Source organism: Neofelis nebulosa, chromosome 10 (assembly GCF_028018385.1).
Source record: "Neofelis nebulosa isolate mNeoNeb1 chromosome 10, mNeoNeb1.pri, whole genome shotgun sequence".
NCBI classification, from domain to species: domain Eukaryota; kingdom Metazoa; phylum Chordata; class Mammalia; order Carnivora; family Felidae; genus Neofelis; species Neofelis nebulosa.
The window spans coordinates 62,562,429-62,577,540 of NC_080791.1; the positions used below are offsets into that span (position 1 = coordinate 62,562,429).

At 39.4% G+C, this 15,112-nt stretch overlaps 1 protein-coding gene across 1 annotated transcript; it reads left to right on the plus strand.

Annotated features, from left to right (window-relative positions):
• Positions 1 to 13,588: 13,588 nt before the first annotated feature.
• On the plus strand, positions 13,589 to 14,679 carry LOC131486603 (olfactory receptor 52N2-like). Its single transcript, XM_058686511.1, is given in 1 exon segment — positions 13,589 to 14,679. A coding segment is annotated over 1 exon segment (963 nt). The 5' UTR covers positions 13,589 to 13,716.
• The last annotated feature ends 433 nt before the right edge of the window (positions 14,680 to 15,112 follow it).

A 15,112-nucleotide genomic window follows, 5' to 3' on the forward strand; every position in this document is an offset into this window, starting at 1 on the left:
TTGATGCAGTTGGATGAGGCTTGATGTAAAGTCTTCATTCTCCACTAGGTGTCGCTTCTTAGATTACTGTGGTGGACTGGTGTAGCACATGTGCATGGGTATGCTCATGCACAGGAGAGGTGAAAATGGTGTCACCCAACTTCCCTGTCTCCAGCACCACAACTGTGGGCTCTCACCCACTGGCATTCAAGCACCACTCCCTTTGTCTCCAGCTTCCGTCCACTCCCTGCTTCTACACTGTCTGCATCCAAGCCATTAGCCTGCCAGGAGGCACCTCCCTCCCAAGTTTTATCCCAGATGGGGCTGTGTTTCCAAACCCCTCACTTCTGAGGGCCCTGTGACTTGGACCTGCTCCGACCCTCAGGAGGAAGGTCTGACCAGGCAATGTCCAGGTATCAGCTTGCCCACAGGAGCATGTGTGCGATTGCATTGCGCAGAGACTCAGAGATTGTGGCCAGTTGCCGGGTTGCCCCAGAAAGAGTTCATGTGATCCAGTAGTGGCAGTGGTTAAGGGATTATGGTAAATCACAACACACAGCTGGTGCCAGGTTTCACCATACCCTGGTGTCTATGTTCCAATACCAGGAATCATCTGTTCTCAGGTCTGCTGGAGCTTTGCCTGTGGGAGGCCATAGGGCCTCTAACAAATACCCTCCTAGTAGGGGAACTGCTCCTCCCCATGTGGCCCACAGACCCCTCAGACCTCACTTCCTGCTCCTGGGGATTCGCCCTTCCCACCAGAGCACCACCATGTATGGAGCTGTGGAATTTCTGACTCTGGTCTCCCCTGTTTCTAGAATCCTAATGGTATTTAAACCCTCTCCTTTCTCCTGTCTCCCTTTCTTATTCAGTCACTTGTGGGTATTTCCACCCTTTCTCTTTCTCCCAGGTACTTTTGGGGGGAGTGTTTTTCCTGTACTCTCCCCCCCTTTTCTGTTCTCTCTCCGTAAAAACAGCTCCCTGCCCTCTGCGGCTTCTCTCTCTCTCAGTTCACCTCTCTACGCCACATACCCACTGAGTTCTGTGGCACAAATCATACAGATTGTTGTGTTTGTCCTCAGATCAATTTTCTAGGTGTGCAAAATGGTTTGGTGCTGATCTAGCTGCATTTCAGGGAGGAGAGAAGCAGAGAACTTCCATGCTGCTCAGCCATCTCGGCCCCTCCCCCATATAGCATCCCTTTGTGAATGAAGAACATTTTGTTTTCCTTTTCTTGTGTGTGTGTGTGTTTTTGTTGTTGTTGTTGTTGTTGTTGTTGTTGTTGTTTTTGCATTTATTGCTTGGCTCATGGCACTACCTACAATATGCTTCTAGTGCAATGTTTAACAGGAGGAGTGATCAGGGACATGATTAGGCATAGTGAAGTTCAGAAAAAATCTTATTTGACTAAGTGCTTATAATAACATATGTAATTTCTAATAACATCCCTGTGCTTGCTGGTTGATAAAATTCGCTTAGAATTTTATCACACACCCTGAAAAAGGTGTTTGGGATGTTTAGCAAAGTGTAATCCATTGCTGAGACAGTAACTCTGGATTAACCTCAAAGAATTCACCATTGTGTATCATATTTGCTATAGATTTTTATAGGTACCTTTCTTCAGCTCTACTGAGATATAACTGATATAAAATATTACGTAATTTTAAGGTATACAATGCAATGATTTGATACAGGTATGTATTGCAAAATGTTAAGCTCAGCACTGTTACTTAACATTCTTCACCTCACACAGTTACCACTTTATTATTGTTATTATGTTGAGAATATCAGAACTCTACTCTCATAGCACCTTTCAAGAATACAACACAATATTGTTAACTATAGTCATCATTCTGCACATTGGAGTCTGTAGAACCTATTATTTTTATAACAACAATTTTGTAACCTTTGGTCAATATCTCCTAATTTTCCCAACCCTTCTCTCTCTGGCATCCACCATTTTATGGTTTATATGAGTTTGATGTTTTTAGATTCCAAATATAAGATCATACTGTTTTTCTCTGCTTGACTTACTTCACTCAGCATAATCCCTCAAGGCCCATCCTGTTGTCACAAATGGCAAGATTTCCCTCTTTTATATGGGTGAATAATATTCCATCGAATATATATATATATATATATATATTTTCTTTATCCATTCATCCATCTATAGATACCTTAGTTGTTTCCTTGTCCTGCCCTGTTGTGATAATACTACAATGAACATAGGAGTGCAGATATTTCTCGGAGATAATGATTCAATCTCTTTCAGAGATTTTATCTCATGAAAAGTGAGATTGCTGGATCATATAGTATTTCTATTTTCAATTTTTTGAGGGCACGCCATACTGTTTTCCACAGTGGCTGCACCAGTTTAGATTCCCACCAACAGTGCACAAGTGCTCCTTTTTCTCCACATCCTCATCAGCATTTGTTATATATTGTTTGTTTGGTTTTAATAGTAGCCAATGTAAGAGATTTAAGGTGATCTCCATGTGGTTTTGATTTACATTTCCTTTTTGATTAGGGATGTTAAGCACCTTTTTGTGTACTAATTGGCCATTTGAATGTCTTCTTTTGAAAAATATCTATTTAAGTCCTCTGTACATTTTTCATATAATCATTAGGGGTGTTTTTTGCTAATAAATTATATAAATTGCTTACATATTTTGGATATTAACCCCTTACCAGATGTATGGTTTGCAAATATATTTTTCCCATCTGCAGGATGCCTTTTCATTTTGTTGTTTCTTTGCTGTGTAGATTTTTTTCTTGTAATTTGTTTCCTTAAATTCAAGTTAGTTAACATAGAGTGTTATATTTGTTTCAGAAGTAGATTCCAGTGATTGGTCACTTACATATAATACCCAGTGCTCATCCCAAGAAGTGCCCTCCTTAATGTTCATAACCTGTTTTGCTGCACAAAAGTTTTTAGTTTGATGCAGTCCCAGTTGATTTTTTTTTAATTTTTTTTAAACGTTTATTAATTTTTGAGACAGAGAGAGACAGAGCATGAACGTGGGAGGGTCAGAGAGAGAGAGGGAGACACAGAATCGGAAACAGGCTCCAGGCTCTGAGCTGTCAGCACAGAGCCCGACGCGGGGCTTGAACTCACGAACCACGAGATCATGACCTGAGCCGAAGTCGGATGCTTAACCGACGGAGCCACCCAGGCACCCCGGTCCCAGTTGATTTTTGCTTTTTTTGTTCCAGTGTCTTTGGTGTCATATCCAAAAATTCATTGTGAAGACTGAAGTCAAGATTGCCCCCTATGTTTTCTTCTAGAAGTTTTAAAGTTTCACATCTTCCATTTAAGTTTTAAATCCATTTTGAGTTAACTTTTGTGAGTGACATAAGATAGGGGTCTAGGGCTTTTGATTCTGTTCCATTGGTCTATTCTGTTTGTATGCCAGTACCATACGGTTTGATTACTATGATCTGTGACATAATTTGAAATCAGGGAGCATGATGCTTCCAGCTTCGTGAGTATTGGTGGTATATTCTCTTTAATTTGCTTCTTGTATATCTATGTATGGATTTACTACAATTCATTTATTCACTCACTTGCATTATTGGATATTCCTTTGTTTCCTAATTGGGGCTATTATGAATAAACTTGCTCTAAACATTCATGGGCAAGTCTTTGTATAGACATATATTTTCAGATTTCTTATGTAAATACCCAGGGGTGGAATTTTTGAGTTATAGAGAAGGTGCATGTTCCAGTTTTGATGCTAGAATTGAGGAATTCACGGAAGGCAGCTATAGTTTGATGTTTATATTGCAATGGATACCAGACAGTTCACATGTTCCTTCAGAAAAAAAGTGTTAAAATTTGAGGGTAGCTGTTGATGCTTCTCCTCCTGGCTCAAATATATTCTAAATACAGGTATTCCCCACTTTTTGAAAGTTTGTGTTATGCCACCTCACTTTTACAAAAGACCCACATTGGTACTGTTTTTGATAAGCAAAAGAAATCAAAGATTTTCACTTGTATAAAAAAGGCTCAAAGCAATACTAGCAGTCAGTGTTTCTTTTTACAGTGACCTGTTGCAGAGGCAATGAACACCTGAGCAGACAGAGTGGCCCTGCCAAACTCCTTCCCTGGGAACCACACTCAGCATGTCAGCATCAAGCTCTCACAGCTTTGAAGTGTGTCTGTGAGCATCTGTGCTTTATCTCCATTTATTTTGTGCATCCATTAACAAGATGTGCCCTAACGTATCAGAAAAGCCCAAGACAGGTCCAGAAATGCTCACAAAATTTTCCACTTAATTACATCGTAATTGCTTCTTTGCTTCATACCATTTCATAGGAACACTCTATATTCAGATAACAGGAGATGTCTGTGTAGATCTAGTTTCAACAAAGCTAAATTTACCTCTTCCCCCATCAGAGATGACCTATGGGACATCTATCTGTGTAGCATCAGAAACATTTTCCCCCTTTTCTTGGAAGAGCCCCCAGAGAAGCCACTAAGAGTTGTTATATAACGTTCCTAAACAATGCTGTACAATTTCCTAAGCAATACCAGTTACAAATGGAGATTTTAAAACATCAGGGTGGGTGTGGGTGATCCAGGGGAAAGAATATATATAAAGATGTACAGAAAATCTGCAACTAGATAGCAGGGATTGGATTTAGAGGGTGGCTGAATGTGGAGGACTAGTTACCTCATTCTTTAGACTTCTGAAACCAAAGGGGTTCACAAACTGCCTTTATGAGGGAGGAGAAGTGGGGGAAAAATTAAGTGTGGTTTAGGCACAGTAGTGCTCATGTGATAAGGACCAAAGAGGTAATATTATAGGCAAGCAAATGTCTGCACAATAATAGAAAAGCATTCAAAATCAGAACTTTGGAAAAGACTGCACAATAATGTCTTCTCCCTGTGGATGGAACAGTCTTCCTTGGGAAGTGGTAAAATCTCTACCAGTGAAAATGAATTAGTGCAAGAGTTGGAAGGAATTCCAGTGATAGTGGACCCCAACTTCCCCATGACAACATTCGTGACATATGTCATTCTCCCTTTGCTTCAATACATCTGATGACAGGAATCTTTTTGTCTTACTAGGGATTTCTATCTGCATGAATGAATAACAATCCGACAACCCCAATCTACTTTCCTATAACTTTTCTTGTTCATCATATGTATGACCTTCAAGTGTGCAAAATAATACAAAAGGCAATTACTTGCCTTTACTGCAAGTACTCAAACCAGTTTTAATTATCTCCAATTTCACAACAAAAAGAAAGAAAAAAGAAACAAAACAAACAAACAAACAAAATCTTTAGGATTCCAAGCATCTTGCAACCATGTTTCCCATACTCCAGATACTCTGATATTTCCATGCACACACTAATTTGTTAAGGTATTTATATACAAGCAAGAGGATCAACCAAAAAGGACATTTTGAAATCCATCCATCCATCCATTTATTCTACAACTCTTTTCTTGTGCCAGTTACTATGTTAAGTGCAAGAGACACAGCAGTGAACAAAATAGACAGCAATTCCTGTGCATATAGATTTTTAAAATTCTGGTGAGCGACCAAGGAACACGGTAATCACTGTGGAGTACAGAAAATGTGGCGAGGAAGAGATTATGCCAAGTTTGGCAGAGGTCTAGGGTTTGCGGTTTTGGATTAGGGTAAGGAAAAGCCTTACCTTGGGTCTGACACTGAGATCAGACCTGGAACTGGTGAAGGTATTTAGCATGGTATTTTCTGGCAAATAACAAAGCAGGCAGTGAAAGTGGCAAGTGGAAATGCCATGGATTGTACACATGCTTGCTGAATTTGAGAAGAATCCAGTAGGCACGGAGAGGCTGAGGGGATCAGGGTTAGAGCAGTGGGAGGCAATCCTAGAGATGCCAAAGAGTTCTAATTGTACAGGATGTTGTAAATAAATACAGGGATGTCACTTTTGCTCTGAGTGAGATGTAAGGAGCCTAAAGGTTTATGGAATGCCTAGATTTGTCTCATTTATTTTGTAAAGCAAAATAATGTAATAACACTAACAATAATTATGAATGCACTATATATTTTGCTTATTATGTTCCAAGTTGTGGTGAAAATTTCCATGGTATACTTAATGTTTCTATGGTTGCTCATTTTACAGTTGGGCAATTTGCTTTAACAAGCCATCAGTTCTAATCTTTTCATGCTTTCTAGAAAGAAAATTGCTTTCTTCATTCTTATATATTGATATATTGTTTCTATGGCATCATTTCAAAATGTTTCCACTTGTTAATGTAATGGGTGAGGACAGAATTTTGGGAAGATGGTGGCATTGGAGAACACTGGGCTCACCTCGGCCAGCTGATCGCTTAGATTCCACCCACATCTGTGTAAATAACCCAGAAAACTGCCAGAAGACTAGTAGAATGGACTCTCCAGAGCCAAGCATAGACAAGAGGCTCACAGAAGAGGGTAGGAAGGGCAGAGAGGCCGTGCATGCTACATGGACTGGCGAGAGGGAGCCAGGGCAGTGAAGGGTCAGCCCGCTGGACAAGGCAGAGCCCCCAAGTCTGGCTTGCAAAAGCGGAGGGGCCAGACTTCGTGAGTTCTGATAGCCAGTGGGACTTCACATCTATCTAGAATGTTAAAAGTCAACAGCTCTGCTCTCAGAGAGCAGGGAGGGTGAAAGGATGCTGGGAGGGAGAGTTGTTGGGTCCCAGAAGGACAGAGCTTAGTGGGGGAATAAAGGCGATGGCAAGCGCCATTTCCCTCTCCCATCTCCCAGTCAAAATTCCAAAGGGAACGACTTCCCATCACCAGAATTGTTGGCATCACGCAAACGCCCAACACTGTGCTTCTGTGGATCCATCCCTCCAACCAGCCGGCCTCCCTCGTGGTGCTGCAGGGCCCCTCCTGCAGGAGACCACCCATGGCAAAGCAAGATAAGCCTGCCCCTCCCACCCCTGTGCACCTAGTGGATCCACCTTGGCTAATATGCCCTTGGCCAGATCCCATCAAAGTAGCACCACAAGCCTGGCAGTGTGCAAGCAGTCCAGACAGGGTCCACACCACTCCACATACAGGGAAAGTGTCCTGTAGTTTGGAGCTACCACAGGGATTACCCAAAATGATGAGACAGGAAAATTCTCCTCAAAAGAAACTCCAGGAAGTAGCAACAGCTAATGAATTGATCAAAACCAATTTAAGCAATATAACAGAAGAAGAAATTAGAATAATAGTCATACAATTAATCGCTGGGCTTGAAAAAAGCATAAAGGACAGCAGAGAATCTATTGCTACAGAGATCAAGGAACTAAAAAATAGTCATGATGAAATTAAAAATGCTATAAATGATGTGCAAAATAAAATGGAGGTGGCCATAGCATGGATTGAAGAGGCAGAGGAGAGAATAGGTGAATTAGAAGATAAAGTTATGGAAAAACAGGAAGCTGAGAAAAAGAGAGATGAAAAAAATAGGAGTATGAGGGGAGAATTAGAGAACTAAGAGATGCAACAAAACAGAACAATATCAGTATCATAGCAATTCCAGAAGAAGAAGAAGAAGAGAGAGAGAAAGGGGCTGAAGGTATACTTGAACAAATCACAGCTGAGAACTTCCCTGATCTGGAGGGGAAAAAGCCACTTAAATCCAAGAGGCACAGAGAACTCCCTTCAGACATAACTTGAATTGATCTTCTAAACTAAATATCATAGTGAAACTGGCAAAATACAAGGATAAAGAGAAAATTCTGAAAGCAGCTAGGGATAAATAGGCCCTAAAATACAAAGGTAGACACATAAGAGTAATAGCAGACCTACCTACTGAAACTTAGCAGGCCAGAAATGAATGGCAAGAAATCTTCAATGTGATGAACAGAAAAAAATATGCAGCTGAGAATCCTTTATCCAGCAAGTCTGTCATTCAAAATAGAAGGAGAGATTAAAGTTTTCCCAAACACACAAAAACTGAAGGAATTCATCACCACTAAATCAGCCCTACAAGAGATACTAAGGGGGATTCTGTGAGTGAATTGTTGCAAGGCCCAGAAAGTACCAGAGACATCACTACAAGCATGAAACCTACAGACATCATAATGACTCTAAACCCATATCTTTCAATAACAACACTGAATGTAAATGGACTAAATGCACCAACCAAAAGACATGTATCAGAATGGATAAAAAAAACAAGACCCATCTATTGGCTATCTATAAGAAACTCATTTTAGACCTGAGGACACCTTCAGATTGAAAGTGAGGGGATGGAGAACTATCTATCATGTTATGGAAGTCAAAAGAAAGTGGGAGTAGCCATACTTAGATCTGACAAACTAGACTTTAAATTAAAGGCTGTAATAAGAGATGAAGAAGGGCATTCCATAATAATTACAGGGTCTATCCATCAGGAAGAGCTAACAATTATAAATGTCTATGCGCCAAATATGGGAGCCCCCAAATATATAAAACAACTAATCACAAACATAAGGACCTTATTGATAAGAATGTGGTCATTGCAGGGGACTTTAATACACCACTTACAACAATGGATAGATCATCCAGACACAGGATCAATAAAGAAACAAGGGCCCTGAATGATACATTGGATCAGATGGACTTGATATATATAGAATATATATATTTAGAATTATTTATATTTAGAATTCTGCATCCCAAAGCAACAGAATATACTTTCTTCTGAGTGCACGTGGAACATTCTCCAGCATAGATCACATACTGGGTCACAAAACAGCCCTTCATAAGTATACAAGAATTGAGATCATACCATGCACACTTTCAGACCACAATGCTATGAAACTTGAAATCAACCACAGGAAAGATTCTGGAAAACTTCCAGAAGCATGGAGGTTAAAGAACACCCTACTAAAGAATAAATGGGTCAACGGGGCAATTAGAGAAGAAATTTAAAAATATATGGAAACAAATGAAAATGAAAATACAACCCAAACGCTTTGGGATGCAGCAAAGACAGCCCTGAGAGGAAAATACATTGCAATCCAGGCCTATCTCAACAAACAAGAAAAATCCCAAATACAAAGTCTAACAGCACACCTAAAGGAAATAGAAGCAGAACAGCAAAGACACCCCAAACCCAGCAGGAGAAGAGAAATAATAAAGATTAGAGCAGAAATAAACAATATAGAATCTAAAAAAAAAAAAAAAAAAACCTGTAGAGCAGATCAATGAAACCAGAGTTGGTTTTTTGAAAAACATAAACAAAATTGATAAACCTCTAGCCAGGCTTCTCACAAAGACAGGGAGATGACCCAAATAGATAAAATCATGAATGAAAATGGAATGATTACAACCAAACCCTCAGAAATACAATTATCAGGGAATACTATGAAAAATTATATGCCAACAAACTGGACAACATGGAAGAAATGGACAAATTCCTAAACACCCACACACTTCCAAAACTCAAACAGGAAGAAATAGAAAATTTGAACAGACCTATAACAAGTGAATAAATTGAATCAGTTATCAAAAATCTCCCAACAAATAAGAGTCCAGGACAAGATGGCTTCTCAGGGGAATTCTACAAGACATGTAAAGCCTATCCTTCTCAAGCTATCCTTGAGATAATACCTATCCTTCTCAAGCTGTTCCAAAAACTAGAAAGGGAAGGAGAACTTCCAGACTCATTCTATGAAGCCAGCATTACTTAGATTCCTAAACCAGACAGAGACCCAGCAAAAAAAGAGAACTACAGGCCAATATCCCTGATGAATATGGATGCAAAAATTCTCAACAAGATACTAGCAAATCAAAATCAACAGCATATAAAAAGAATTATTCACCATGATCAAGTGGGATTCATTCCTGGGCCGCAGGGCTGATTCAACATTTGCAAATCGATCAATGTGATACATCATATTAATAACAGAAAAGAAAAGAACCATATGATCCTGTCAATGGCTGCAGAAAAAGCATTTGACAAAATTCAGCATCCTTTCTTAATAAAAACCCTCAAGAAAGTCTGGATAGAAGGAACATACTTAAACATCATAAAAGCCATTTATGAAAAGCTGACAGCTAATATCATCCTCAATGGGGAAAAACTGAGAGCTTTTCCCGTGAGATCAGGAACATGACAGGGATGTCTACTCTCACCGCTGTTGTTTAACACAGTGTTGGAAGTGCTAGCATCAGCAGACAACAAAAGGAAGCCAAGGGCATCAAAATTACCAAAGATGAAGTCAAGCTTTCACTTTTTGCAGATGACGTGATATTATACATGGAAAACCAGAAAAGTCTGCTAGAACTGATACATGAATTCAGCAAAGTCGCAGGATACAGAATTAATGTACAGAAATCAGTTGCGTTAGTGTATTCGTATACACTAATAATGAAGCAACAGAAAGACAAATAAAGAAACTGATCCCATTCACAACTGCACCAAGAATCATAAAATACCTAGGAATAAACCTAACCAAAGATGTACAAGATCAGTATGCTGCAAACTATAGAAAGCTTATGAAGGAAATTGAAGAAGATACAAAGAAATGGAAAAACATTCCATGCTCATGGTTTGGAAGAATAAATATTGTTAAAATGTCAATACTACCCAAAGCTATCTACACATTCAATGCAATCCCAATCAAAATTGCACCAGCATTATTCTCGAAGCTAGAACAAGCAATCCTAAAATTTGTATGGAACGACAAAAGACCCCTAATAGCCAAAGTAATATTGAAGAAGAAGACCAAAGTGAGAGGCACCACAATCCCAGACTTTTGCCTCTACTACAGATCTGTATTCATCAGGACATTATGGTATTGGCACAAAACCAGACACCTAGACCAATGGAACGGAATAGAGACTCCAGAATTGGACCATAAATGTATGGCCAACTAATCTTGACAAAGTAGGAAAGAATATCCAATGGAAAAAAGACAGTCTCTTTAACAAATGGTTCTGGGAGAACTGGACAGCAACATGCAGAAGAATGAAACTAGACCACTTTCTTACACCATTCACAAAAACAAACTCAAAATGGATTAAGGACCTGAATGTGAGACAGGAAACCATCAAAATCCTAGAGGGGAAAACAGGAAAAAGCCTCTCTGATATCAGCAACAGCAATTCCTTACTTGACACATCCTCAAAGGCAAGGGAATTAAAAGCAAAAATGAACTATTGGGACCTCATCAAGATAAAAACTTCTGCATTGCAAAGGAAACAATCAACAAAATTAAAAGGCAACCAACCGAATGGGAAAAGATATTTGCAAATGACATATCAGACAAAGGGCTAGTATCCAAAATCTATAGAGAACTCACCATATTCCACACCCAAAAACAAATAATCTAGTGAAGTAACGAGCAGAAGACATGAATAGACACTTCTCTAAAAAGACATCCAGATGGCCGATAGGCACATGAAAAGATGCTCAACGTCACTCCTCATCAGGGAAATACAAATCAAAACCACACTGAGATGTTACCTCATGCTGGTCAGAGTGGCTAAATGAACAAATCAGAAGACTATATATGCTGGCGAGGATGTGGAGAAACGGGAACCCTCTTGCACTGTTGGTGGGAATGCACACTGATGCAGCCACTCTGGAAAACAGTGTGGAGGTTCCTCAAAAAAATTAAAAATAGATCTACCCTATGACCTAGCAGTAGCACTGCTAGGAATTTACCCAAGGGATAGAGGAGTACTGATGAAGAGGGGCACTTGTACCCCAATGTTTATAGCAGCATTTTAAACAATAACCAAATTATGGAAAGAGCCTAAATGTCCATCAACTGATGAATGCATGAAGAAGTTGTGGTTTATATATACAATGGACTACTACTTGGCAATGAGAAAGAATGAAATATGGCCTTCTGTAGCAACATGGATGGAACTGGAAGGTGTTATGCTAAGTGAAATAAGTCATACAGAGAAAGACAGATACCATATGTTTTCACTCTTATGTGGATGCTGAGAAACTTAACAGAAGACCATGGGGGAGGGGAAAGGGAAAAAAAAGTTACAGAGAGGGAAGGTGGCAACCATAAGGGACTCTTAAAAACTGGGAATAAACTGAGTGTTGATGGGGAGTGGGAGGGAGGAGAGGGTGGGTGATGGGTATTGAGGAGGGCACCTGTTGGGATGACTGCTGGGTGTTGTATGGAAACCAATTTGACAATAAATTTCATATTTAAAAAAAGACATACCCAGGGAGACAGGTTTTGGTAAAACAAACAAAAAAAAAAGGTAATGGGTGAAAACACACAAACCAGCCACTTATATAGAAACAACCTTAGGGTAAATTTCTCTCTCTTTTCTACCCCCCCCCCCCACACACACACACAATGGAGAGATAGAAATATGGACAATGAATGTTAGAACTTTGGAAAGACTGTTTAGGGGTAAACTGAAATATAACAAAGGAATATATAAATTAGTTTTTGTAAATGCAATGAAATATACAATATACTGCTGCAGGAAAAATGAATAAGTCAAGTTGCAAACAACAACTAATGAAAAACTTTTAAAAATATAAGATAAAGAGGAGTTTTCTCAAAAACAAAACAGAAAGAAAGAGACCCAAAGTTATAATTTCAATCAAAAAACTTTCAGGTTAAAACAACTTCCCAGATGGGGCGCCTGGGTGGCGCAGTCGGTTAAGCGTCCGACTTCAGCCAGGTCACGATCTCGCGGTCCGTGAGTTCGAGCCCCGCGTCAGGCTCTGGGCTGATGGCTCGGAGCCTGGAGCCTGTTTCCGATTCTGTGTCTCCCTCTCTCTCTGCCCCTCCCCCGTTCATGCTCTGTCTCTCTCTGTCCCAAAAATAAATTAAAAAAATAATAATAATAATAAAATAAAACAACTTCCCAGACATAAAAGAAAGGTAGAAAGCAAACTGTTTTCAAAAACAAACAAATTATTTAAAAAACCTTTCACCCTATCCAGTATAATCTTCAGAGTTATTTGAGGCTAAACATAATATACTAAAGGGAACTAAAATAATTATGAATATTTATATAGCATGGTTATCTACATGGAAATTTGGGAGAAGCAAGAGAAATTGTGAGGATTACACGAATTTAACAATGTCATTGGTTAAATGCCAGTAGTAAAATCTTTCACGTTTACCAGCAAGAAACAACCAGATATATAGTGCAAAATGACTGTGGCCATCATTTGTAAGTCATAACCTATTATGTAATTTTTGACCCATGAAATCATGTCTTTGATTATTTTGACTTGGAAAATCCAAACTTGAAAGGTGTAGACTTGCAAAGTCTAGATCATGCTTAGCCCTATCATACCTGTGTGTAATAAGTAGACACATTTTACCTGCATGTAATAAGGGCCCATATGATTTAATTGATTATAATCCAGTAAACACATCTTCAAGGTCTTCTTGGAAGAGGAGATTATGTGAGAAGTCAAGAGAACCAGTGTTGTTTAAACCAGGACAATAAATTGGAAATTGGTCAAGGGAGCAGAAACAAGCACTAGTGAACAGCTTAGAATACGAGCATGTGCACACAGACACCCTTTACAGAATAAAATCAAGGGAGATCAGGTCTCTGCTATAACGTATGCACTATGTTAGTGTCCTTTTGATTCATTAAGAGGCCCAGGAGTACCTCAGTAGTATCAAACAACAGTGTACAAAAAGATTATTTTTCTCCTAAATTTTATTTATATTGTGCAAAATGCTTGTTCATCTTTTGTCTCAGAATGAAATTAATGTCACTACCATCTTCTTGTATAGGACATTTTTATTGGTATAGAAAGTAACATGCTTTGCAATTGACTATCATGTATGGAGTCAACAGCTCCAGCCTGACACCAAGATACTTCATTCTCAATGGGATTCCTAAACTGGAAGCTGCACACACCTGGATCTCCCTGACATTCTGCATCATGTACATCATTGCTGTCCTAGGGAACTGTGGGCTCATCCACCTCATTAGCCACAAGGAGGTCCTGCATCGGCCCATGTACTACTTCCTGTCCTTGCTGTCCCTTACAGATGCTAATGCATGTACTTTGCATGTCCCTAATACGTTATGTATCCTTTGTTTCAATCTCAAAGGGATCGACTTCATTGCCTGACTTGTGCGCGTGTTTTTCATCCACATGCTAACAAGTATGAAGTGTGGTGTGTTCATGCGTATGGCCTTGGATTGCTATGTGGCTATTTGCTATCCTCTGTGCTATTCTACCATCCTCACCAACACTGCAATTACCAAGGTTGGGTTTGCCACCTGCAGTAGAAGTGTGTTGCTCACAATCCCATTTACTTTCCTGATCACACATCTCCCCTTCTGCAGGGGAAACCTCATCCACCACACCTACTGTGACCACATGTCATTGGCTAAATTATCCTGTGGCAGCATCAAGATTGATGCTATCTATGGTCTAGTAGCTGTCATATTGATTGCAGGATTTGACATTTTCTGTACCTGCATGTCTTACACTCTGATTATCTGTGCTGTAGTAAATCTGTCATCTGCAGATGCTTGCCACAAAGCCTTTAGCACCTGCACATCACACATAGGTGCTATTGTTATCACCTATGTCCCAGCCTTCTTTAACTTCTTCACTCACCACTTTGGGGGACGCTCCATACCTCACCATGTTCATATTTTCATAGCCAACCTCTACATGTTGCTGCCTCCCACTTTGAATCCAATTGTCTCTGAAATGAAGACCAAGCAGATTCGTGAAGGAGTGATCAAATTATTTTTTACAGAGAAAGATATTTTGAGTATGAGCTAAGTCTATGTTATAAAATTCTGCATTTAGTATTAGGGTAAAGAAAAATATTCTGGAGGAAATGAATAGATGCAGAATTCACAACCATGATGTCAGGAGAAACTACCTGTCAATATTCTGCTATAATATTTATGAAATAATCGCAAAACTTTTAATCTGAGACTTTAAATAAAATCGATAGGAAAGAATATTATTTTCCACACAGGTAAACTTTAGTTAGTCCTGGTGAATGAATTCAGAGAATGGAAAATCTAAAATTTGATGTAAACTTTTGACGATTAATGCTTTTCGTCTAAGGCACTCTGTGGGAGTGTATAGAAAAGAACAAAGATGGTCAGATAGCTGAGAGACTCCAGAAGAATGGACAGTTTACATTAGGTGCAGGGAAGCCAGAAACACTCACCCACAATGTTTGTGCTGAATTCCAAGGGTACTG